The sequence below is a fragment of the Micropterus salmoides genome, unplaced genomic scaffold, assembly GCF_014851395.1.
Source record: "Micropterus salmoides isolate LMB-PRFRI ecotype aquatic unplaced genomic scaffold, ASM1485139v1 Ms_hic_scaffold_15, whole genome shotgun sequence".
Taxonomy (NCBI): Eukaryota; Metazoa; Chordata; class Actinopteri; order Centrarchiformes; family Centrarchidae; genus Micropterus; species Micropterus salmoides.
Window position 1 is genome coordinate 28,014,587 of NW_024040596.1, and position 24,315 is coordinate 28,038,901.

Sequence of the window (24,315 nt, forward strand, 5' to 3'; positions counted from 1 at the left end):
TGAACATAGTGGCGCATACAGCTGCAGCTAAAGAGAAAGATATTTCCAGGCTTTTATTATAATATATGCTTAAATCACTGAACTCACCCTGCCTATATTTGGGACAGGCGTCTGTAAGGGACAGGCTTTTAATTCCTTTACCATGCTGGAAAATCTGAATGAATAATACATTCGTGCTCATTGTTTCGGTAAAATGAACAAAACCAGAGGTCACTAATAGGTGGACCGCGGTCCGGAACCAGACCCAGCCGCTGTCCTCTCCGGACCGCCAACCTACAGCCGATGTATTATTGAGACATACTACCTCGTTACGGAGCGTTTCTATATTGACCTGCGCAGCTCTTCTAGCATTTACTGTACTGTTTTAGTGGCCCAGGAAACTCACAGACCAATCGCATGTGCTACAATCGTCTCATGTGACGCTGCTCAGCCAATCAAATCTCTGTGTCCCGAGGCTTGCGAGTCGAGTGCGTGAGATTCACCAGAGATGTTTTGGAAACTCATACGAATTGAGGAGACGAAAGGGAAAAGATATTCCCATTGCTTTTAAGAATGTACAGATTTTTACATGTACATTCCTCCCATGGACAGTTCAAAACCAGAATATCTCATAGAACTCCAATGCTAGCTGGCAGGACAAACTAGAGCTCACGTTTCTCACTGAACAAGAGAAAGTAAGAGTGGTACCTCTATAAGAGGGAATGAAAGAGAAGAGGAGGTATTACAGCTGTTCATTTGTGTGTTGAGTGTTTATTATAGAATTGGTTATAAAATTGGTTATTTAATTTTTTCTAAAGAATTAGGCACTTTATTTTAGTTTACTTAAATTTAGAATTTATTATTAGAGTAGTTATTATTTATTATCCTTCCAGTTAGATGTGAAAACTGACTGAAATTTGATTTGATTTGACAGTCCGTTGTTGACTAAAAACATATGTTGATACAACTATAGGTTATGGTACTGAATGATAACGCAAGTTAGTCGTTTTGATGTTCTGGACCTTTGCTTCGGGAAATTTTCTCTAACTGGACCTCTTTGAATTATTATTGAATACCCTGAACTAAACGATTGAATTGTAGAGAATCGAACCGATCAAGTGATGTGTAGCATGTCCATATTGATAAAAGTTTAACAATTTATATTGGCAGGTGCAATCTAAGCAGTTTAGAACTAGCTTTTAAAGGTTTTATACATCAAGAGAACTTCTATAAAAACTAAAGTGAGACCTGATTTTATTTGTCAAAACATGCAGCCACACCTGGCCAGTAAAAGGGACATGCGTCTACTTAGGACCAGCCTTATAATTGAAGTTTTACGGCATATAGAGTGAATATTAGACATAAATTCATCAGATGGCTTAAACATGACTTCAAATGAATGCTAATGTTACTCCATGTCTGATTATATATAAAAAAAGACAGCATCATGTTAGGATTTTGGTTTGTGTTAATGTTTTTCCTGTTTTAGTCTGTTTTCATGGGTTTGGTTTTGGGTTCTGTGTTTCTGTAAGTTTATTTTGATCCTGTCCTGGTGTGGGTTTTGTTTTAGCATCTGTTTCAAGTTTAGTGTAGTCCTGTTTCCTGGTTGGTCCTGTCTCACTGCCCTGTTCTGTTTAGCAGTTGGTCCATGTTTTATGTTTTGGAGTTTTGTTCCTTGTCTTGTGTTTCCTCTGTTTAGCCTTGTTTATTCTTTTGTTCATTTGCATGTTCAGTTTAGCTCACTTAGTACCTGTTCTGTCTCGTATCTTTGTTTTAGTCCTGCATTTTAGTTCTGTGTCTTAGTTCATGTCTTTGTATTTACTCCTGGTTCTGTGTTTGTTATATTGGCTTTGTCTGCTCTGTGTTCTTAATCCTAGTTTCAGTCTGTTTTCCCTGTTAGGTTGTAGTTTATTTGTATTATTTGTGATCTGTCTGCTTGTGTTCTGGATTAGTTTGCTATTTATATTATTCTGATCTGTTCCGTCTTATTTATATGGTCTGTATTTAATTTTTGGTAACATGTGTTCTGTCTGCTCCCCCTGTGATCACTCTGCCTACCTGCATGTCTGTCTCATTAGTCTCTGTCACCTGTGTTGCTCTCGCCCTGCTCGTTAGTCCTTGTATTTCTGTTTGCTTGTTTTTTTAGTTTGTGTCTGGTCATTGTTGTATGTGGAGTGTTCTGCCTGTTACGGTACTACCTGTTCTATCGTTTTGGATTTGCCAGTCTCCGCTACCTGTAAACGTTTCTTGCTTTGTGTTTGGATTAAAATCCATGAACTTCATGGCAGCTCTCCAGTGTCTTGTGATTGGGCTCTCTCTTGTTTTCACACATCTGAATCCTGACTGATTGTAGGTTTGTGTAAAGGCTTGTGCAGACTACACGACTTTCAGTGTCAGCCATTGGCTGTTCACACAACACAACTTGCCGTAATGTGATGGAAGTCTTGAAGTCATTGTGGCGATCACACTACATGACTGATCGGTGAGGGGGGGGCGTCACACACTATGCAAGTTGACAGCGGCTCTGTCACCTGAAGCAGGTCTCCAAACCACATTTTGTCAAGAAAACACACGTGAAATGTGAAACGGGAAATGACACGAACCTACAGACTGTACAGCTGTTGTTTGTTATTATAAAGATAGCGATTATAAAGACAAAGAAGGGGAGTAAAAAGTTTGTTTTGCAGAAAAGGTAGCTCTGCCAGCTGCCTGCTCTCATTGGCTGGATGTGGATGTCGAGTCGGCCGACTCCGCCAGATATTTGGCATGCTAGATATCTGGCAGATGTCGGCGATGTGTCAGTGATGTATTGGAGCCGTTTTGATGCGTCTTTGTGTAGTTCACACATAACAACCGCCGATCTACTGCTGATTTACGAGCAGCAAATCGGGCTCAAAATCCTGTAGTGTGAACTAGGCCTATTTGCAGAGACATTTACCAAAATATCAAGTTATTAATTATGAAGAATGGTTCCTTTCACAGTGACTTTATTGTTGCATTACCCCTAGCCTTTGAAAACTTTTATACATATTGATATTGTATAGCTGGTGTGAATGTGAAAGAACAAACTTATTCCATGAAAATTACTATTTTTGTCAGAATGGCTCAAACACAGCAGGGGAAAAAGAAAAGTTGCATTGTAAAAGTATGAAGTGTCACAAAAGAAATTCTACACTATCCTTCTGATAGTTTCAAAGTGTACATAAGTACTGAAACTTGCTGAAACAAGGAGAGGAGGAGATCTGGAAGTAGAAGAAAACAGAATGTCAGATCAGAGTTGAATGAGATCACTTTGCTCTTCAGCAGATGCTCCAGGGCAGCTGATGACTTCTATGAAGACTTCCTGTAATCCTCCTCCTCCTGCACAAAAGAAACCACACACACTGTTTTCTTCATACTTACCATCACTCAAACTCTTGTCACTTTATGGAGCCGCTGCTTTAGAAGTCAACTACTGTGAGGTTTCCTCTAAAATTACTACACTATACTAAAATGACTTTAGTTACACAACTTAAGTCTATAATACACCACTCACAACTCCTGTTGCACCATTACACACTTGTGGCTTTCTTCTTTTTTAACTCTGAACTGCCCGTTTATTTTATTGTTTTATTTCTTCTTTTATCGCGCTTTAATTTTATTTTGCCTCTCGTGTATTATCATTCACTGTGGTATTTCATCTCTTTGTCGCTGAAGCACTTTGTACTTTGTTTTGTTAAGTGCTCTATAAATAAAGGTTTTAATCATTGTATTATTATTATCATCATTTTTATTATTATTATTATCATTATTATATGATAGCCACAGACACATTAACACTTAATAACTCTTGTTCATGAATCACATGAGCAGAATGACATAATGTAATTATGTTGTAGAAGAAAGACTGCTGTACCTGTTAGGAGTCTCTTCTTTGTTAAAACAGCAAAATGCCAAAGGCACTTTTGCAGTGCATCATAATCATAAACCCGCTTTGCAACATTACATTCCCCCTGAATGCATCATGTAGTTTTCCTGTTCTCCTGCCTTTGATTACCAGAATACCTCTGACCAGGATGGATTTCTCTGCGGGAAGCCACATTAGTTTCCCACAGAGACGACAACCGACCAAGAACACGGCTAAAATAGAACCAAACGAACACTGCAGCTCACTGAGGCTTTAATTTGCAATTGAATGTGTCACAGGAAATCACATCAACAGCTAATACATTTTGTGGGAAATGTTGTTTATTGTTCAGTGACGAAGTATTTTGTTGTTTTACGTAATATCTGCTCTTGCAATACAAGCACTCACTCTGTTAAACAAAAAATCCCCAGCCAGACAACAACTCTGAACTCTGTATGTTTGCACTACATGCGCTATATTGCACATGAAAAACGTGCAGTGGAATTAGTAATGACAACTATACTGTAAATATGTGCTGACTATTTTTATATTTATCTATTCCTGCTAATTGTCTTGTTCTTTTTAGTGTAAAGAAGAGTTGACTATCATTTTCATATCTATGTATGTTTAGAAGCTACTTTAATTTCTTCTATTCTATTTTATTAACACTTTATCCTATTTTCGGCTCACTGTTTTGTTGTTTTCTTATTACACTTTTGAGTACACGTTGGGCCACTTGGTTAAGGTTAGGAAAATATTTTGGTCTGGTTTAAATACAGAAAAGTCAACAGCGGTATGAAGCACAAGACATAATGTGTTTAGGTACAGTGTGTAATATTTCTGGGGCTCTATTGACAGAAATGCAATATAATATCCATAGCACCCCCTTCTATGGAGGTCGCTGTATTTTGTTGTCATGTTTCTACCGTGGCCGACAACGGACCAACAGCGCTACAGAGCGTGTTTCGTCATCATGCCGTTCTTCTTCTACTTGTATACTTCTGGCAGTGAAGACGCCTCTCACTACATTAAATAAGTCCGTAGAAGAGGGAATAATAATAATAATAATAATAATATGCAGTCTCTGAGTAACCTTCTGGTTTAGTAGAAGTAAGAAGTGAAGTGACATTTGGACAAATGAACAACAAGCACACGGGACGGATACAAACACCTGACGGCAGAAATCACGGATGTTGTGGATTTTCCCAGATGGGAGGCTATAATGTAGGACAGATGTGGTGCTGAAGTTGTCTGTTTTCTGCTGGACAGGTAATTAACTTAACTAAGTTTGTCAGACTTTAGCGATGGAAATGAAAACTGTTGTTTGATAGCTTTAGCTTGAAGCTGACCATAATCACAGAGAGCCGTGAGGTGTTTCCCCTGTCAGTGATGTGAAATACGTAGTTGGATTAAGTTCATGTCGCCTACTTATTCTCCAGCCTATGGGTTGGCTTTGCCGGTTACGTTAGCAATCAGCGGATCAGTAACGTTAATTGGCAATAAAACTGTAATGTTAGCTTAGAGCATGGAATCATCAGCCAGCTAAAATTTTACTGCCCTGGTAGAAAAATAATGTAAGGTTAGTTGGACTGGTTTATTCTCCAACGCTGGCTTTGGCTTGTGGTGTAAAATATGTAGTTGGATTAATTTCATGTAGTTACTCTCTCTCCAGCGTTCTGTTTTGTCACCTTTGTGACACAACCAGCTGATCACTAAATGGCAATAAAACGGTAGCTTACAGCTGGAAGCTCAGGTCAGACAGCTAAACATTTACTGCGCTGATAGAAAAAATATGTTGTTGGATTAGATTTATGTAGTTAATCTCTCTCTCCAGCGCTCTGTTTTGGTTTTGTTACCTTCTGAGACAATCATCTTATCACTAATTGGCAATAAAATGGCAGCTTCCAGCATCAAAGCTCAGATCAGCCAGCTAAACCTTTACTGCGCTTTAAAAAAAAAATAAAGTAATTTAATGTAGTTATTCTCCAGCACTCTGTTACCGCTTTATTAGTGGACAGAAATGTGCCCTTACCTTTAAGACAAACCACTGATGAACATTATTGGCAATAAAACTAACAGCAGGGAAGCTCAGATCAGCAGCTAAACTTCACATTTTACTTCCCTGGTGGAAAACATGTATTTCTTTTTACTACTAATGGTGATTATACAGTATAACAAAACCGTGTGCCTATCAAGTGACCAATAATCAATATTTTTTTTATATGGCTTAGCCGCTGTGCAAACAAATGTGTAATTTCTACTTTCACATGCTAAATGCCCATTAAAAACATTGCACCGTTTTACCACAAGCTGAAATTATGGCTGTCAGTACTACTTTGTGTTTCGGTTTCTAAAAAATTAAAAAAGACATTTTGGTAAGATTTGCATGGTTATCTAATTAAGCAAAGCGAGAGGAGCCTTGATCCTCACCTGACAATGCCTTTGTAAACGTCATGTATTATGTGGTTTATATTGGACTGTGGTGCAGAAACAGTGAGGCTTACATTGTCCTGGTATCTGTCAGTGGTCAGGCTTGATGCACTAGATGTGATAGTTTTTTGAGAATTTTTTATTATTATTATTTATTTATTTTGGTATGTCCAGATGAGCCAACCCTCCCAAGTTGTAAAATACTGTTTTACAGGAGTATGAGACATCCTGAAACACTTCATTTCTTGATGTGGCTGTTGTTTATTAATGAACAAGTAACAATTATATTTTTTAAAAAACCATGATTTTACTGATTAATTAAGTAAATATAATTTCTTAATATATCCATCTAAAGAAACCTCAATTCTTGACTAACAACTCTCTGCTATCTCATTGATGACATCTTTGTGCGGTCTCAGGCACTGTAGCTATACAACTCGCTTGGATAGCGAGGGGGGTGCAGTTTGCAACCCACACCACTAGATTTCACTAAAACTTACACTGAACCTTTGACGCAACCCACACCACTAGATTTCACTAAAACTTACACTGAACCTTTGACATTACTAAACCACAAGCTTTCACTAACTTTATTCAAAGTGCTTTTGTTGCCTAAACCTAACCCTGCGATGGACCAAGAATGCAAACCCCAGTGTGAAAGTCCTACGTCTTGTATGCCCGCTGTCCATCCTGACTACCTACCTCGACTTCTGAGCTGACCAAAAATGTGGCTTGTCAACAACATCAAGGACATTTCCCAACTCAAAATAACTGGGAAACAAATCAGCTGAATGTAAATGTAATTTCTTAGAGATAGGGTTGCATTAAAGCCCACTTAACAATTAAACATTTAAGTAACTTAAAAGAAGAATTTTAATGTTAAAGAATCACTCTGCTGATTTTATACGTTTGGCCAGTTCACCCGTACTACTCTGTTACGGGTGTGGACAGAACGGACCCAAACGCAGTGCTTGTCAGTTTACAAAAGAGGTTTATTGAGGGAAAAAAAAAAAAAGGGAAGAGGGGAGTCGGGAGGTGAGATGAGGTGAGCAGGACGCCAGCAGACGAGTGCACGGAGGGCCGAGGAGCAGGCGGGGCTGGCAATGCTCGAGCGAGGCGGCTGAGAGGGGGCTGGAGGCCGAGGCGAGGGAGGTGAGGAGCGTGCAGGGAAGCCGGAGGGACGCTGTGGAGGCGAGACGAGGGGAGAAGGCAGGTAGGCGAGCCCGGCTGACTGACTGGATGGCGGAGGTGAGTGGACCAGGACTGGAGCGACGACGATCAAGCGAAGATGGAGTGGAGAACCGGGGTAGAAATACTGTTGAAGATGAGGCTGATGGCAGACAGGTGCGGCGAGCGGAGGTGAAGGTTGATGAGACACAGGTGCCGGTCATCAGCTGGGCTCCAGGGCGGAGAGGGAGAGGCGAGGAGAGGAGACACGGGGGAGAAAACAGAAATGCTAGACGAAGTAAAAAAAAAGAAACAAAAGAGCACAGGGCACTCACCGTCAGCCGGGCTGCCACCGCAACACTACTCAGGTTGAAATTCAGGTTGTCCGAAGTACACAGACCTGGCTTTGAGGTAATCCGATGAAACGGAAAAGAAAAACTATAAAAACTGTAAATACTATACTCAGACTTTGTACAGTACATAGCAAATGACCACCAATAGTCCCCATGCTCTTTGGCCTATGTGCAGCCTGGAGAGGCAACAGCTGTCATGTCTTCTGCGGCTTTGGAGGAGCTTTAGACAATCTGTGGAGGAAAAACAAAACATCAAGTTGTGTTATGGGCGTTTATGCAATTTATTTGTAGCTTGAGCTAAAGAGTTTGACAATTCCTTTCTTGTTCTGTCACTCACAAGTCCCACAACTTAAAGGAACTACAATACTAAATCTTGGCTAATGGTGGCTAAAGCCTAATTTATACTCCTGCATAGGGTCTACGTGCGTAGCCTACGGCGTAGCTACGCACGTAGCCAAGCATTTATACTTGTGCGTCCGTGTGTCCATCAATCTGCAATTATACCCCCAAACACTAGTCTCCAGTAGCGCTACAGCATCCACTGTGCTGACTTTTGCCAGCCGAGCAGGCTAACTTCCAGTTTAGCCCTCCACTAACGTGAATGGGGGTAAAATTGTAAACGTGCGGCTGGTGCAGCCTTTTCAAATGTAAAAGTAAAACGAGTCATTTCACTTGGGTTGTGATGGTCAAATATATTGATCCACCACGTTACAGACGCCGTTTTTGCCGCTAGTAAAGTTACTTCAAAGCACAGGCACTTCCTGTTGGCTCGGAGGCATTGCGAGGCTACCCAGCTGACCAATCACAGTGCTTACGGTCCGCGTCGCCTCGACGTGTAGTTACATTTTTGAGGAGGTGCATGTCAGGTGTTGTTGTTAAAAGCAATTTATACTTCTGCATCAAATCGTACCCTACGTAGGGTACGATTATAAGTATAAATGGTCACCTAGGTGACGGCGTAGGGTACGGAGCTATGCAGAGACTACGCCGTCGATTTGATGCAGAAGTATAAATTGCTTTTAACCCTTTGAGTGTGTATGGGGGGCTAAGAACATCTGGTGAACACACACACACACACACACACACACACACACACACACACCACTGCCCACCAGCTGAGTCTAGAAGGGTGTGTTGGTTAGAGATAAGATTTTCTCTGATGTCCTGATTTCTCTTATTCCTAAGCCAAATTGCCCCCCCACTCATCACCTCACCTCTTCAAGAGCACGCGTGCACAACCTCACATGATCAGCAAGGGCACAAATTGGACGTTTCAAAACAGCCCATATAAAATCTTTTTGTGCTACATAAGCAGCCATGTATCAAGGGAGAGCAACAATACCTACAGTAGCTGCTATGGGGCTTATTTAATTACATCAAATTCTTTTTGTTGAAAAACCATAAATAAAAGAACAAGCTCATCATCTTGGGTTTACTAACTCTGCTTAATTATTCACCCGGCATTAATTAGGCAATCAGCAGGCAATGTATTCAGCCCACCAGAGACCATAAAATATGAACAGCCAGTGCTTGTCTGTATGTTGTGCTCACATGTCTACAGTGGCTCTGTGTTGGACTGTATTTTTTGGGGGGTAGTAGCAGAAAAACAAGCAGCAGCTGTAAAGAAAAGACTGTACAGTACAATCTGGGAAACTGCCAATAAACAGGCTGAAAGTGCAACCTGTTATTTCACTTCTGTGTTGTATCATAATTCTGCATCCAAATGTCAGTCACCTAAACAATGAATCCGCTCATGTTCTCAGGTGTTTTATTCTGCCCTTTTAGCGTTTCCTAGACTGGAGTGTAATGTTAATGTGATGGTGTAAATGGTAAAAAGTGTGAATGCAGTCGGCTATAAAACCTGCCTCTGTCTATAAAATACATTAGTGGTTTTTCACAAGGAAGTGTTAAAGGAATTATAAAAACAGTAACGCATCACTGTCAGTCAGTAATGTTATCTCAGGTGTCTAGTGGTTTCATTTAGAAAACTTAACCAATGTTATATTTTGAAACATCAGTGCCCCTGCAGAGCCTGCTACATTTGAGAGTCATCTTAAATCAGTTTCTTCCTAATGTGTACTCAACCTTTTATTTCCTATTCTTGGTTAAAGACACTGGGCTAAAAACACCAGTGCAAAGCAAAAAACAACTTATTATTACTTATTATACTTAATTAATTATATAATACTTAACTAATTATATAAACACAAGACTGTTTTTGCCAACATTCATCATGAGCTGAACTCTATGTACACAAAAGGCCTATTTCTCTCAAATATTGCTCACAAATCTGTCTAAATCTGTGTTAGTGAGCACTTCTCCTTTGCCGAGATAATCCATCCACCTCACAGGTGAGGCATAACAAGATGTTGATCAGATGCATGGGTATTGCACAGGTGTGCCTTAGGCTGGCCACAATAAAAGGCCACTCGAAAATGTGACGATGATGTAACAGAATATAGCAGCAGAATGACTTCAGAAGTGTACAGAAACATTTTGTCTGCCAGTTTACGGAGAAATGCATTGAAACTAATGGGGAGGAAGTTTATCATGCAGCAGGACAATAACCCAAGCACACTGCCAACAAGACAAAGGTGGAAAAATAGTGGAAGGTCTTAGACTGGCCAAGTCAATCACCTGACCTTAACCCAATAGAGCATGCGTTTCACTTCCTTAAGAGGGGACTGAAGGGAGAAACACCCCGAAAACAAACAAGAACTGAAAGAAGCTGCGCTAAAAGCCTCGAATAGCAACACAAATGAAGAATGCAACAGTTTGGTGATATCAATGGGTCACAGGCTTGTGGCAGTTATTGCTAGAAAGGGTTAGGCCACCAAATATTAAATGTTATTTACTTTAAGAATATTTGTTCCATTATTTTTGCTCACCTAAGAATGCTAATACAAACGGTGGTATGTCCTAAGTTATTTAACACATCTAAATGTGAATACCAGGAAATAAAAGCTGAAATTCTGAACTCTTGTCTCATCTTTTGATCTTAAACCCAAATGTTGTCAGTGAACAACAAAAACAAAGGAATTTGCCTCACCGTTCCAATACTTTTGGAGAGGACTGTATCTGTCCATCAGAAAACTCTGTGAATAAAAGAAAACTAGAATTTATTTTCTCCATATTTCTAATATTACTCCATCACATGTTATCCAGTTTCACCAAAATCTGTGAAAATAGTTGTTTTTGTACAGTATTCATTGGGTGGCAGCGTTATACTGAGAAATCTTTGCATTGGACGCTAAATTAATACAAGTGCAGAATGAGTCATTTTAAAATGGTTTTCCAAATGACAAACTCTTAAATGTTATCAAGAATACCTACAAAACAAAATTTTTTGTCATTGATGGGCCAGATACTGCCATAGCGGTGACCTAGTGCAAAGCATATCATATAAAAACATTTAAACATATTTTGAGAACCGGAGATTTTGTTATTCTATGTTTCTCTAAGAATACACTAAGCAGACAACACATCATTGATACTGCCGTCTTCATTTACCTATTTGCCATTGAAGTAATCCATCCAAAGGTAACTAAAAGTAATCAGATTACATTAATTTTATTTAATTTTCTCTAAGTAATTGACTTAGAGGAAAATCATTCAGACTCATAATATTGATTTCCATTTTTATGCAGATGACACCCAGTTTATGTCCCATTAAGGCCTGGTTCTTCTGATGTCTCTGGTATTATCTCTTGCCTTGATGAGATAAAAGCCTGGATGTCTAATAACTCCCTTCAGTTAAACGACACAAAATCAGAAATCATTGTATTTACCCCCATCGGAACCAGCACTAGCTACCTCAAAAACCTCACAACCAACCTGGGTGTCTTCTCGGATAACATCCAGAAAGAAGCTCGCAACCTTGGTGTCATTTTTGACTCAGAGCTGTCTTTTGATGATCAGGTGACGAAAGTAGTGCAGTCCTGTTTTGTCCAGCTGAGACAGCTAACCAAGATTAGACCATTCCTCTCCTCTGCTGACTTAGAGGTCATCCATGCCTTTATTTCTTCAAGACTTACTGCAATGCTCTGTATTCTTGTATTAGGAAGGGAAATATTCATAGATTACAGCTCATTCAAAATGCTGCAGCCAGGCTTTTAACTTGCACTAAGAGGAGTGACCACATCACTCCAATCCTAGCCACCCTTCGAGGGTTACCTGTGAGTTTTGATTGTAAGATTCTACTATTATTTGTTTTTAAGGCCCTGAATGGCCAGGATCCTGCCTACATCTGTTATTTGTTAACTCCCTACAAGCCAGACTGATGCCTGAGATCCTCTGGCAAGTCTCTACTAATTGTTCCAAAGTCTCGCCTTGTCACACTAATGTGGCTTTTCCATTACCAGTACCAGCTCAACTCGCCTCACCTGGTTTTAGCCGTGCTCCGTTTTCCATTGCAGACAAGCGGAAGCTTCCGGTCTACAATATGAAGCCAATGCGGAAGTCCCTGAAAGTCCAGCAGGGGGCGATTCTTCTGGTTGCAAAAAGAAGTACGGCTCCATTAGAAATAATGGGAAAATGACCCTACTTCTAACCTGAATAATTACCCCAGTAAACACTTTCCTGATGAGTTTATGGTCTCAATCGCTAGTTTCAAGTCTTCTTCAATACAAAATGATGTTCATTTAGTAAATTATGGTCCATAAACCACAAAGCAGACCTGTTAAAATGACAGTTAATGTGAGTTACAGTTGCACCTAGCTAAGCAAGCTATCTAGCTCTGCACACAGCCGTTAGCTCCGCTGTATCGTCACTTCCGGGCACTTCCTGGTTCCAAAAACTCGACATGGCGACGGCCTACCGGCCAACTCGGGGCATCAAAACGTCAGTCCACAAACCAACAGGTGACATCACGATGACTACATCCATTTCTTATATACAGCCTATGATTGCAGATAGTACCCAGAGGTAGTACGGGTAGTACCCCTCAATGTAGCTAGTCGTCATAGCGACTCCACACACAACTGCCGTGACGTAATGTTCAATGCGACACACACAACAGTGATCCAGACAGCTTTCTCTTGACTTTGACAAATTACAACATTTCAACATTCCTCAGAATGTAAAGACAGATAAACGGTATGAAAAGCTTCCAGCTGTGTTTTCCTCTGCCGTTGTTGCTGCAGCGGTCTGTGTGACGGCGGGAGCAGAGGGCTCTGTGAGCGGGCGGCTGGCCGGCCTCACGCGCTCCTCCCGCGGGTTGCGGCGGGGGAAGCTTGCCACAACCCGCCCGTAATCCGCGAGGCTGCTCCTCAACTCCGAAAACTTTCAACCACATTTTTGTTCCGCCATCACTTTTTGTAAAATTGTCAATAGTCGAAATCTACACAGTTGATTTCTCACCTCAAAACTCTCAGAAATGGATTTAGTGATGAAATTATATACTGTAAAAATAAACTTTCTGCTGCTGTCCTCTGTCTGGCGTTCACAATGATGACGCAGTGAATATTCTCTCTGACCAATCAGTAGTCTGCCGTGTTTTCACGTCACATTTTAGTATCCCTCAGCTCACTTGGAACCTCGACGGAGGTGATACGAAAAAAAGTACCTGGAAGCACGTTCAGGTACAACTTTTGAAAACCAAACAGAGGCGAGTAGAGTCGAGTCGAGCTGGTACCGTACATGGAAAAGGGGCTTTAAGGTGACTGTGCCTTTGCTGTTCGGGCCCCTCAGTTGTGGAACTCCCTGCCCGGAGATCTCAGGCAGGCAAACTCAGTGGCCTCTTTTAAATTGCTTGTCAAGTCTCACTTTTATCGTTTGGCGTTTTTATAAACATTATATTATTGCTGTTATTGTATTATCTAATTCTGATTTTGTTGATTTTTAAGTTATTTTAATTCATTTATATTTTTACGTATGGATCATGTTTGTTCATGTTCATCATGTAACTTGGTTTTGAAAAGTGCTATACAAATAAAGTTATTATTATTATTAATTGGTTAATCGACCAATCGTTTCTGCCCTTGTCTTTATGATACAATCTATAAAGCCTACTATTCACCAAAAACATTAGACTAAATAATGCCCAGAAAGTTGTTAACATTTATGGATATTTTTCATTCATACTCCTCCTCTCTTCCGGGTGGGAACTCCACTTCGTTTCTATCCATTGGAAAAAGTCTCAAGGAAACTGCGGTTTCAGAAAAGCCTTGATGGCGCCGCCGCTCCGCCATATTGGCTCAAAGCCTATAGGCCTCAATGGAGATTCCTAGGCGACGGAGCGGCGCCAAAATGGAGGAAAGCGGAGCAGTTTCATAACCCCCGTGTAGGTGGAGCTTGGTTTTCTGGAAGCTCCGTGGAGCTGAACGTCCAGGCACACGGGAGACGGCGGTCGGGAAAAAAAAACATAAACCAGCGGCTGGAAAGTGCCGAGCCGCGGAGACGGACAAAGCGTCTGCACGGTGCGTTTAAAGCAAGAGCTGAACCCGCCCGTCAGGTCCACGACCGGATGACTGTGTGCATCCCTGGAAAAAAAAACTGAAGTGTAATCCGCGAGGCTGCTTGGGAAGTGCAGATCACTGTAACCCACCTGGATCAGGGCTGTAACCCGAGCCTGATGTCCCCTGTCCACCGGGTCTGTCCGGGCATTTCCTCCTCTGCGAGCGCAACATTGAAACCTTCAGACCAGTCGGAGCAGTTAACGGGAGCAGACACAGCGGCGGAGGAGTTTACACTAATGTTTGTTTGACAACCACGTATGGTGTGCTTTTTGAGACGGGAGTGCAATACCGGGAAGCTGTGGGAAAGGCGGGGCCGAACCGGTGGACTCCCAAACTGGATTATTGAGCTCCCCCAGTGCCGATTCACTCACAGCGACGCAGCGTTATTTGGGGGGGGCGGGGGGTCGACGAAGGAGGCAACAACTGGAATTTAGAAACCTTTCTTTGGAACTCTTTACCGACCGCCCTGCCGCTGACTGCACGAGCGGTTCTTAGTCAGTTATTTCGGTCAGACGGCCAGCTGCCTGTGGCCTTCCTCCCCCCCTCCATTCAGGAGCATTAATCAGGTTCGGGACGCATATTTTGGGGATAATTTTTCCCCAGCCGGGGTCGGACTATGGCGGACGACGACATTCTCTTTGAAGATGTGTACGAGCTCTGCGAGGTCATCGGCAAGTAAGTGGAAATAAGCAGCGCTTGTATTATTCCTGTGTTTTCACGGTTGACGCTGGTCACCGGGGCTTTCCAATTAGCTCCTCATAATGTCCTGAGGGTATGGCACGCGCGCAGTTGCACGCACACACTGAAACGCACACGCACGACCAAAAAGCGTGGTGATATGGTTGTGTCGAAACGAATGGTGTGCCCGTGGTCATCATAATTTAATTTACAGTGACCTTTTAATCGTATTTTAAATCCCTTGGCTGCTCTATATTATTGTAAGCTATTTTGTTGAGTTAGAGGTTTTTATTGGCTGTCGAGGAATTGTATACATATTTTCGTACATTATTTAAACACAGGGGTATTATTGCCTTTTTGTTTGAATATATAACGCCACTGACGTGACAACAGTTGTTGCATTCCCAGTTTTATTGCTTTATTCCAACATGAAAATACTATCCTAGTTTACTGAGGCAGCATTTTCTCCTCCTCCTGCATGGCTGGTGTGTTACAGTTGCACAGACGCACAGTGCTTGGCTTGGTGCCGTGTGCTTTGACCTGGTGGCAGTTGGTAACTTGCCGCAGAGATTAAAGGGCAGGGCACCAGACCCATCATGAGTCATGCACGCCGCACATCTGGTCGTCGTTAGTGACTGAAGGTCTCATCCAGCCCACTTGGAAAAACATTCACTGAGAGGCGGCTGTGCACGTTTTTAGGTGTGTTTTTGCATTGAGAAGTCCCAACATTTCATCTAGGTTTGTGTTAAGTCATCACCACCATGTTGTGGAAGAAGAACCTAAATTATCCCCAAACTAAAGTTAGGAGGTATAATGCAAATATAATATAGCTGCAATGTAAACAAATGCCATTATGAGCAATAGGACAGCTGTAAGTTTTTGTTGCAGTACATAACAGGTGAATTATACTGTGGTTTACCTTCCGTTTGCAGTCCTGCTTTAAAAGTAAAGGGAGGTAACCAAGCTTGGTATATCATTAACATCTATCCATATAATTACAGTCTATTTCAAACAAGTAGAATGGTGTGACAGTGTTGGAGTGTGAACGTAGATATATGTCTGTGAATGTTCCCATGCTGCTTGTGTGATGACTAATAAGCCAAACTGGTTACAAATGGTGTCAAGATCCGTCCATACAGCTTTAGTGTTTTATTTCTCAAGAGCATTTGAGTCTTTATACTCTCTTACATTCTGCTTTTTTCTGCTAAATGGCTGCAGCACCTGCACCACACCTGGGACTTTCCAACTTTACAAGGGAGCAGGGGAACGTTAGAAGAGATGCAGTAAATGCTGAAGGGAGACAGTCACTTTGTTTTTATGTTCACTGGAGACAGCTGGAAGAGTGGAGAAGATCAGTTTGAGGGAAAGCTGTTTCTGCTTCGACCGATGCATGAATAACCGACTGTGTCATCCAAACTGCTGGTCTTGAATGAAGCACTTCATTGGGCGAACAAACAGAAGCTCCATGTGGATTACCAGCTTGGCAGGCCTGACAGACGTAGTCAGTCATAGCAGGCTGACTGGTTACGGGACTTCGGCGGTGTCACAGAGATGGTTGACTGTTTGACAGGGTGATGAGACCTGCGCCGCGCAGTACATGTTTAGGCAAGCCTGAAAATGGTGTGTACTGTTTTTCTCCTACACCGTCACAAGCAATTTCTCTCTCTCTCACTCAAACACATGCACGCGTGGAGCCAAAGATATCCTCCTGCTGTATCGGCCCTCTGCATTCATTTAGAATGTAAAAATATACTATACTTAATCACCATTTTAAATGTGTGTTCAGCTGAGGTTCTCGTGGGGCGGGAGGAACCCTTGAAAGCCAAATGCTTTGACTCAGTCCCACACGAACACACTTAGTTTTCTGAATCACGGTCTTACTCATTGTGCTCCACAGATTGTCTGTGATTTACAGTTTGCAGAATGAGAGAGCGGCCTTTTATCAGCCGACCTGCTGTTCTCTGTATGGAGACCTGCTGCAGCCACAGCTTCTTATTAAGACTGCTCTGAAGCACCAATTGTGTGTTGTGTGTGTTTTTTTTTTTTTTTTTTTATCCTGAAATAGAGACTGGATTAACTGGAGGGAAACCCACCCAAATGACATTACTTTAAAAGCCCAATGCCCTGAATCTTGAATTGGCATGAGCGTGCATGTGTTCTGCAGGGTTAGACCCACACAGGCCTAAATATCATTCTGAACTGTGCTTGGAAAGCAGTGTTTTGATCACTGCTCTGTGTGTGTCCCCTTCTTAGATTAAGTTAGATTTATGGAGGTGCACAGCCTTCTAGATCCACCCTATAATTGTGTCCATATTTATGCATGATTTGACTATGCAGGAACAAGATTTAGCCCCGTGCTCATATTTTTAGAGCAGTGACCTCGGCCAGAAAGCCTGTCGGTCACCCACGTGCGCGTGAGTGTGTTGTGATCTGTGTTGCTGTCAGATTGATCCCGCCTGTTGTGCTACCGTGTCCTGAGGCTCAGAAACAAGAGGATGGGGTGAGGGTGGGAGAAAGTAAACAGAGATGTTAGAACCAAGACGACAAGAACGAGGGAGAGTAATTCTGGGATGGAGGGTGAGCGAGAGGTTGCATTGGATATGGGATGAGCGAGGGAGCAAGAGAGGTCAGGGGCACAGTGGAAGGAAGCAGTCCATTAGTTTGACTCACATATTAAGAGACATCCAGTGCCTTCGGGCCTACTCTTTTCTAGTTCATCCTCGGAAAAAAAAAGTTGTGCGTGTGTGCCTGTGTTTTTCACAGTAGGGGGACGTAACATGGCACTATGCATAGAGAAATGGGCAGCAAGAAAGATGTTGTTGGCCTTTTTGTTTTCCGCAATCCTTGCAGCTCTGAACTGCGCTGCAGTTAATGCTTGGTGACAACAGCAAATGCTAATTTCAGTGCATCAGAGCAAAACTGCACAATATCCCAGGATTGGGTTCAAGTTATGATGTCACGGTTGCAACATCAGAAGTGTTAGCAACACTGATGCTACAGTCACAAGCCTTTGAGAGGTCATGCAGCGAAGCGTAGCGTCTGTTGTCTCTTCTGTTAATGGACCCAAAAGCAGGAGTTAATAGTACCCGGCTGAATGGATCAATGGCCTCCCTGTACTGAATATTTGGCCTCACTGTGAATTTAACAATGGATATTGTCCTATAACTTATATCGCTGTAGAACAGATCTGCTCCACTGTGAATAAAATGAATTGCCCACATTTGCATACAGCGTGGCCTTGGAGGACACTTGGGGGTGCTGTGCAAAACTTGAATGTCATTATAACTCTGGGCCCAAGGAGGCGTGTGTGTTAATGTGTGTATGTGGTGCATGTGTCAGTTCTTGCAATTGTGTGGTCTAGTGTTTCCCATCCCAAGAGGTGACAGGGAATATAAGCCAGATGCTTAGTCCCATTCACGTCCATGGCGTGAACTGACATCACCCAGTTATCCACAGGGAATGTAATACCTTCCAGTTCACTGTTCCACTGCTGCCCATTTCAGTTTTCTGTGAAGAAATTACGGTAAAATGAGGAAGGTTTGTAAGTGTGCATGTCTCCTCAGGAGTAGTGTGTGTGTGTGTGTGTGTGTGTGTTTTGCCAAGGTGCAACTCGCCACTTTAGGTAATTATGTAATTTAAAGGCTCTGCCAAGATTTTGTGTATTTATGTGTAGACGTTTGCACACATTCGTCCTTCATGAAACGTGTGAAACACTGACCTACATCAGGACAGCTCCACTACAGGAGCCACGTCTCGGACAGTTGGCCGGGGGCTTACTTTATTAATGGTGATAAACGAGGGAAGCTAATACTGAGCATGTGTGCATTGATGAACTGGCCAGAGGTATTCTACTAATAACCCACCAAGGCCATGAGCTGTGGGTCAGTAGGTTAAACACTGCTTTGTTTACATTGTCAGACCGCAGTGTGTTTTAAAAGGCAGCCTGCCCAGCACTGAATATAATGGCAGTTGTTTTCACTGCAGAGACTCTTCTCCTACACAAAAATATTACACTGGGGCTCAATTTGAATACCAGCATTTGCCAAGTGGTGCTATTTTCTGTTCTGTGTTGTCCCTCTTCTGTGGTTCAGATGTCTGCCTGACAGGTATGTGCATTCCTTTAGACCCATGTTCCTTCTCTAACAAGTTCTCTTTAGCTCCATCCTAATAAATCAATTTTAATTGGTAGTCTACAGTAGGTGCTGAACAATATCCAATTAAGGAATGCAATAACGCGTCAACAGTGTCGTAGTGGTTGTGATTGAATGGGGTCTGAGGCCTCAAGGGAATACGTTTGTGGTGTTGTCTCCAGAGCCTTCCCCTGCACGGTGTGTGTGTGTGTGCGCGTGTGTGCAAGAAGCTTGTGTTGTGTGATTTTAACCTCTCTGTTGGGGTTTGGAGGAGAAAATCTGCTGAAAGGCTGGTTCCGGCACGCACAATTACCCATAGATGATATAGCAGAGAGAGCTCATGCTCAACCACTAAAATATTTATCCATCCTCATCAAACTGGAGAAAACACCCCCAGCAGACCCTAGCAGCTCTCTGTGTGCAGCGCTAAGTAATTGAGCTGCATTTGGCGTCTTGTTGAGTTGCTACATGCTGAAGTACCCTCTCAGTTTGTCTCCGTTTATGGTGGTGTGGCTTTTGTAGCTGTTGGATTTTTCAAGGAAATTCAAAATGTCATCTAGTGTGACATGTCTCTCTTCCCTCTTGAGACCTGAAAGTCCATAATACACTTTGTTTTATCTTTGTTTTTGGTCTCCACCATCTCCTGAGGGAAATACCTGGATCTTAAACTGCCAAATGCTCCAGTAAGTTCACCAGCAAGTTGTGAAATCACTGCGAAGCATTACTTCTCGCGCGAGCAGTAGCCTGGCTATTCACATCAGAATGCAGAGTGCATTGCTTCTCGCAGGTCAGCAGGACATTCTGCTCCTCTGCTCTTTTCCAATCACACGTACAGCTGATCTTTAAATAATCTCATGAACATGAATAATAACTCAGACCATAAAGCTTTTCATGGTTGTGAGATGATCAGCGGAGAGGGCCTTCTCTCCTGCCTGTGTCTCTCTCTTCCTCTCTGTTCAGACACAGCTGACAAATATGTAGAAAAAATACGTCATTTAAAAACGGCAGTCCTACTGTTTCTAATGAATATAGTGGAATTGACAGATTTTGATATTTCATCATGTGGGGATGGGGGGGTAAGATAAAGCAGTTAGAGGGACAAATCACAAGGTTTGGCAAGCAAGCATATTTCATTATTTATCAGATCATTTATATCATATATGTAATATGTCATTCATATAATTTATAATGGATGATTTATATAATTTATAATGTATTATCAGTGTGTTTCTGTGCCAGATTTGCTCGTGGCACGCAGAAAAATCTAAAAGATACTGAAACCAGATTGCAATGCGGCAGCGGAGCTCTGTCCCACGGCGTACTCTGTCTGAACAGCCCAGTGGGTTAACCTGGGCGCTGAAAGGAAGCGGGCGGCGCTTTGTGGCGCTCATCCTGTGTGTCCCCGGCGTAGCTTTTGTCTGTCTGCCGTTTGGTTCTGAGCAGGTCATGGGTTTTTCTCTGAAAACAGCTGCTTGCTGTAGCTTAAAACGACCCTGTGAAAGCAGTAAGAGTGAAAACAGTAAAGCTGCAGCCGGACAGATAAGCAATGAGCTGAAACTCTCTATAAAGCTCCGTAAAGCCGAGGAGAGCTGCAGCTGATAATTCTTTGTAGGTTCATCATAATAAGCAACCCCTTTGTCACATTGATTTCACATCGTCATTGTTATTATAAAGATGTTTATTATAGCAGTTTAACTAACTTGAGCAGCGCTGCTGTATTATTTTTTCATGATGACTGTCCCTGAAGGATTTTATTGGTTAGAAATACAGTAGCTGGGCGTCCCGGTAGCTCACCTGGTAGAGCATGGATCATTAAGTCTGGGTCTGTCCCCAGTGGCCCGGGTTTGATTCCAACTTCTTTGCTGCATCATATCCTCTCGCTCCCACCTTTCCTGTCTCTCTCTGCTGCTGTCTCTATCAAATAAAGGCACAAATATATTAATTCCAACCACTAGATTGTAACTTATTGATTATTATTAACATGCATGATTCTGTGTGTGTTAGTGCGAGTGGTTGACTGAGCCACATTGGCCATGGTCAACATGGAAGTTTTGTTTGAACAAAGTGAGATGTCCTCTACTGAAACTGAGCCTTAAGCCATGTAGCTATCTGCAGCTTCTCCACCAAACACACGACCCTAAAGGTATTCATAGAGACCGCCAGTCATTTTAGTATAGGTGATTTATTTATTTTTTCCCCACGTACTAAGCTGTTACGTATGCAAGGTAGCTTTGCAGGAAGAGCAGCGTAATCAGAGCCCGTTATCCAGGGACGTCTTCTTGCTTTCTTCATTTCCACTTCATGTTCGCATAGAGGGATGAAGGAACGCATGTGACACCTGACCTTTTTACTAATAGAGTAATCAGTCATGTTCTCCAAGATGATGAGGAGGAGAGGACTGTTTGATGCAATCTGTTTCAATGTTGTCAGATTAGCTATGCAGGCCAAGTATTTCAGTTATCTGTGCAATAGCAGCTTCTTCCAGGACACTGACCCACAGAGCCTCCTCACAGAACCTCGTCACAGGCTCATCCCTCTGGTATGGCTGGAATTTGTATGAAAAGTTTCTTCCAAATCTGGGCTGTTGGAGCCCATTACAATTTGACAGCTCACTCTTTTGGGATAGCTTGTGCCTTCTGGAAATGGTCTTCATCAGGAAACTGAACTTGGGCTACTTCATTTGCTTGGCTGCTAAGAGACCCTGGATGATTTCCAAAGGAAAGGGAAAAGAGTTTATAATCTCAGAGGTTTGTATTCAATAACGGCTTTAACTGTAGTGATTATTTTGTTGTTACTTGTTGAAAACAGTTGTGTAGTTTTGTAGATGTTTAGGAGTTATTTTTATTTTATTTATTTACTCAGCGTAAAATAGTTTACTTTTGTGTCTATTCTGTGACTGTGTGCTTAGCTAATCATCTATGTATCTAATCCCATATTGCATACTGTTATTGACTCATTTGTTTTGTGTATATATACGTTATGCTCTTAACCATCATGTGAAATACCTTTTTGCAGGCCCTGTGCCAAAACATTTTGACAGAATGAAGTAATTGTTGCTGATGGGGCTGAATCATTTGGGGAAAATATCTACTTGCAATTTCTCTGCCAGATATTGCGATTACGATTCGATTTGTGATGTTTTTTAATTCATTGAAGTTTTGCTAAAGGGGTGTTGATGGCGCAGTGGATAAGATGCCTGCCATTGGTGTGAGACCCGGGTTCAATCCCCCACTGTGACCCTCCACCATTGTGTCCCTGAGCAAGATACTTAACCCCTAGTTGCTCCAGAGGCGTGCGACCTCTGATATATATAGCAATTGTAAGTCGCTTTGCATAAAAGCATCAGCTAAATGAATGTAAATGCTAAAGTTCCATATTCTAGTCAAGTTGATTTTCAAAATAAAACACCCTTTGCAGACTCACGGTCGTACATCATCAATAAACACCGTTAAAACAGAAAAAAGAAAGAAACAATTTATTTACGTAGCTACTTAAAAATAGTAGAAGCACAATGTGTAACGTTAACCTGCACAGATCGGAACAGGCTCACAGAGAGCTGTTATCCATAGCTCAACACAAAATGACAAAGGCCTTCTCTCTACACGTGAAGGCCTTCACATGAGTTAAAAATGTCCAACTCCAGCGAATTTTCGTGGGTTCTAATCACCTTCTTGCGTTGTGTGTGAACACACGCAGCGAATGTACTCGTGCGAGGAAAGCGTTGTGAGGATTAAATTCACGTTTGGTCTGAAAGCACTATTGGTCTACAAAATGTCAGGTAATAGTGAAAAAACCCAAATGTTTGCAATTTATTCTTATAGAAGACTAAGACAAATGTGAGTATTTTATCATTTCATTTTAAAAGTTTAATCTAGTTTATTTACCTAAATGAAGTGGAGCAGGAGGCTGTTAGGCCACTTCTAGTCCCCCATACTTGCCCGGAGCTGGAAGTAGCCCCAGATAAAGAGCACTGAAGCATGGCAAGCAGCTCACACACATGCTCACTCAGGGTTTAGTCAGCAGTTACTGCTTTATATGTGTGAGCACGTGTCTCTGAGTGAGGATCAGAGATTGTGGTCACAGCAGGTTTCTGTTGGCTAACAAGGTGATATGGTACCTTCATTAATGCATTATTTATGTAATATTTCCACCTTACTGTGTGTGTGTGTGTGTGTGTGTGTGTGTGTGTGCGTGCGTGCGCGCGATCTCCCACAGAGATGTTATGTGTGTATAATTAGTAGGTTCGTAACACACAGGAACACATTTATAAAATGTCTGTGAAGTCATCCGCAGCAACACAAAGGTTAAAATGCTAGTTTCCTTGGCTTTTTAAGATAAATCACTTTTTTTTTGCTTTCTCTGAGCCATGGATCAAGTTGCCAAAAGACATTGTAGTGCTATGTTTTACTCTTTCCTCCTTTCTCTTGTTTCCAGTTTATTTTCTTTGCCGTTCATTTGGGCCCTTTTCAATCCAAACCAATTTCCATGCTGCATGCCAAAGCACACACTGTCACCTGGGTTACATCTGGGGGCCTCCTGGAAAACAACACCCACCACGCAGCACACGGGGAAAAGAAGTTTCTCTTTTAAACCTGAAAAACTGCTTTCAGGAGTTTTATAGCAGCAGAATTCTAGAGGACGTTGTTCATTTTGTCAACCACACAGAGTTTCAGAAGTTAGTTATTGCTGCTGTTTTTGGGTTCAAAAACTTGTTTGAAACGTTTAAGCTTAATGTTGAGCATGTGCTTCCAATGACAGTCAGACTTATTTTGCTCTGTGGCGGGAGGAGAGAAAAAGAGAAAGGTTAGAGTTACGTCGTTACGTGGTATGAACTTTCCTGTTCTAAAGATGGTTTGCAGATGTTGAGAGGCTTTGCAGTGATTTAATCTGTTTTCACTGCACTAAACCTTTATTGTTGCTATGCTATATTGTGTGAAAGACTGTTTCAGCTTGTTGCTGTAGGCCTGACTTCAGGTCAGGTTGTGGTTGATTAAGATGTTAAGGATAGAACAGATGAAACAAGGTTATATGTTGAAGGACAGTAAGAAGAGGGCCGTATCTAAGAGTGAGTAACTTGGAGTGTTCCTGATGTGCATGTTGAGGGAGATCAGGGTCATTGTGATGTACTCCAATATAATCATTCTGGTTAGGATTATAGTAGAACAGCTGTGATCAAGCTGGTATTTTGTGGATGAGTGAGTTAGTGGGAAAAAAACAGAAAAAGAGTCAAGTCTGGA

General features: G+C 41.9%; 1 protein-coding gene and 1 long non-coding RNA gene across 12 annotated transcripts in view; one reads left to right on the forward strand and one right to left on the reverse strand.

Annotated features, from left to right (window-relative positions):
• Window positions 1-7,294: 7,294 nt before the first annotated feature.
• LOC119904605 lies at window positions 7,295-14,497 on the reverse strand. The gene is made up of 3 exons (XR_005444728.1): window positions 14,360-14,497; window positions 10,865-10,910; window positions 7,295-8,046 (listed from the first exon to the last, which is right to left on the reverse strand). It is a non-coding gene; the product is annotated as an uncharacterized LOC119904605 (long non-coding RNA).
• Window positions 14,006-24,315, forward strand: part of caska (calcium/calmodulin-dependent serine protein kinase a) — a 145,415-nt gene continuing 135,105 nt past the window's right edge. For 3 of the 11 annotated variants that reach the window (XM_038721403.1, XM_038721404.1, XM_038721396.1), the window contains exon 1: window positions 14,017-14,945. In XM_038721403.1, the coding sequence (XP_038577331.1) occupies window positions 14,887-14,945 (59 nt within the window). In that variant the 5' untranslated portion in view covers window positions 14,017-14,886. Of the gene's footprint in view, window positions 14,946-24,315 lie in introns of all 11 variants that reach the window. The other 8 variants (XM_038721400.1, XM_038721401.1, XM_038721397.1 and 5 more) reach the window with 7 other exon arrangements.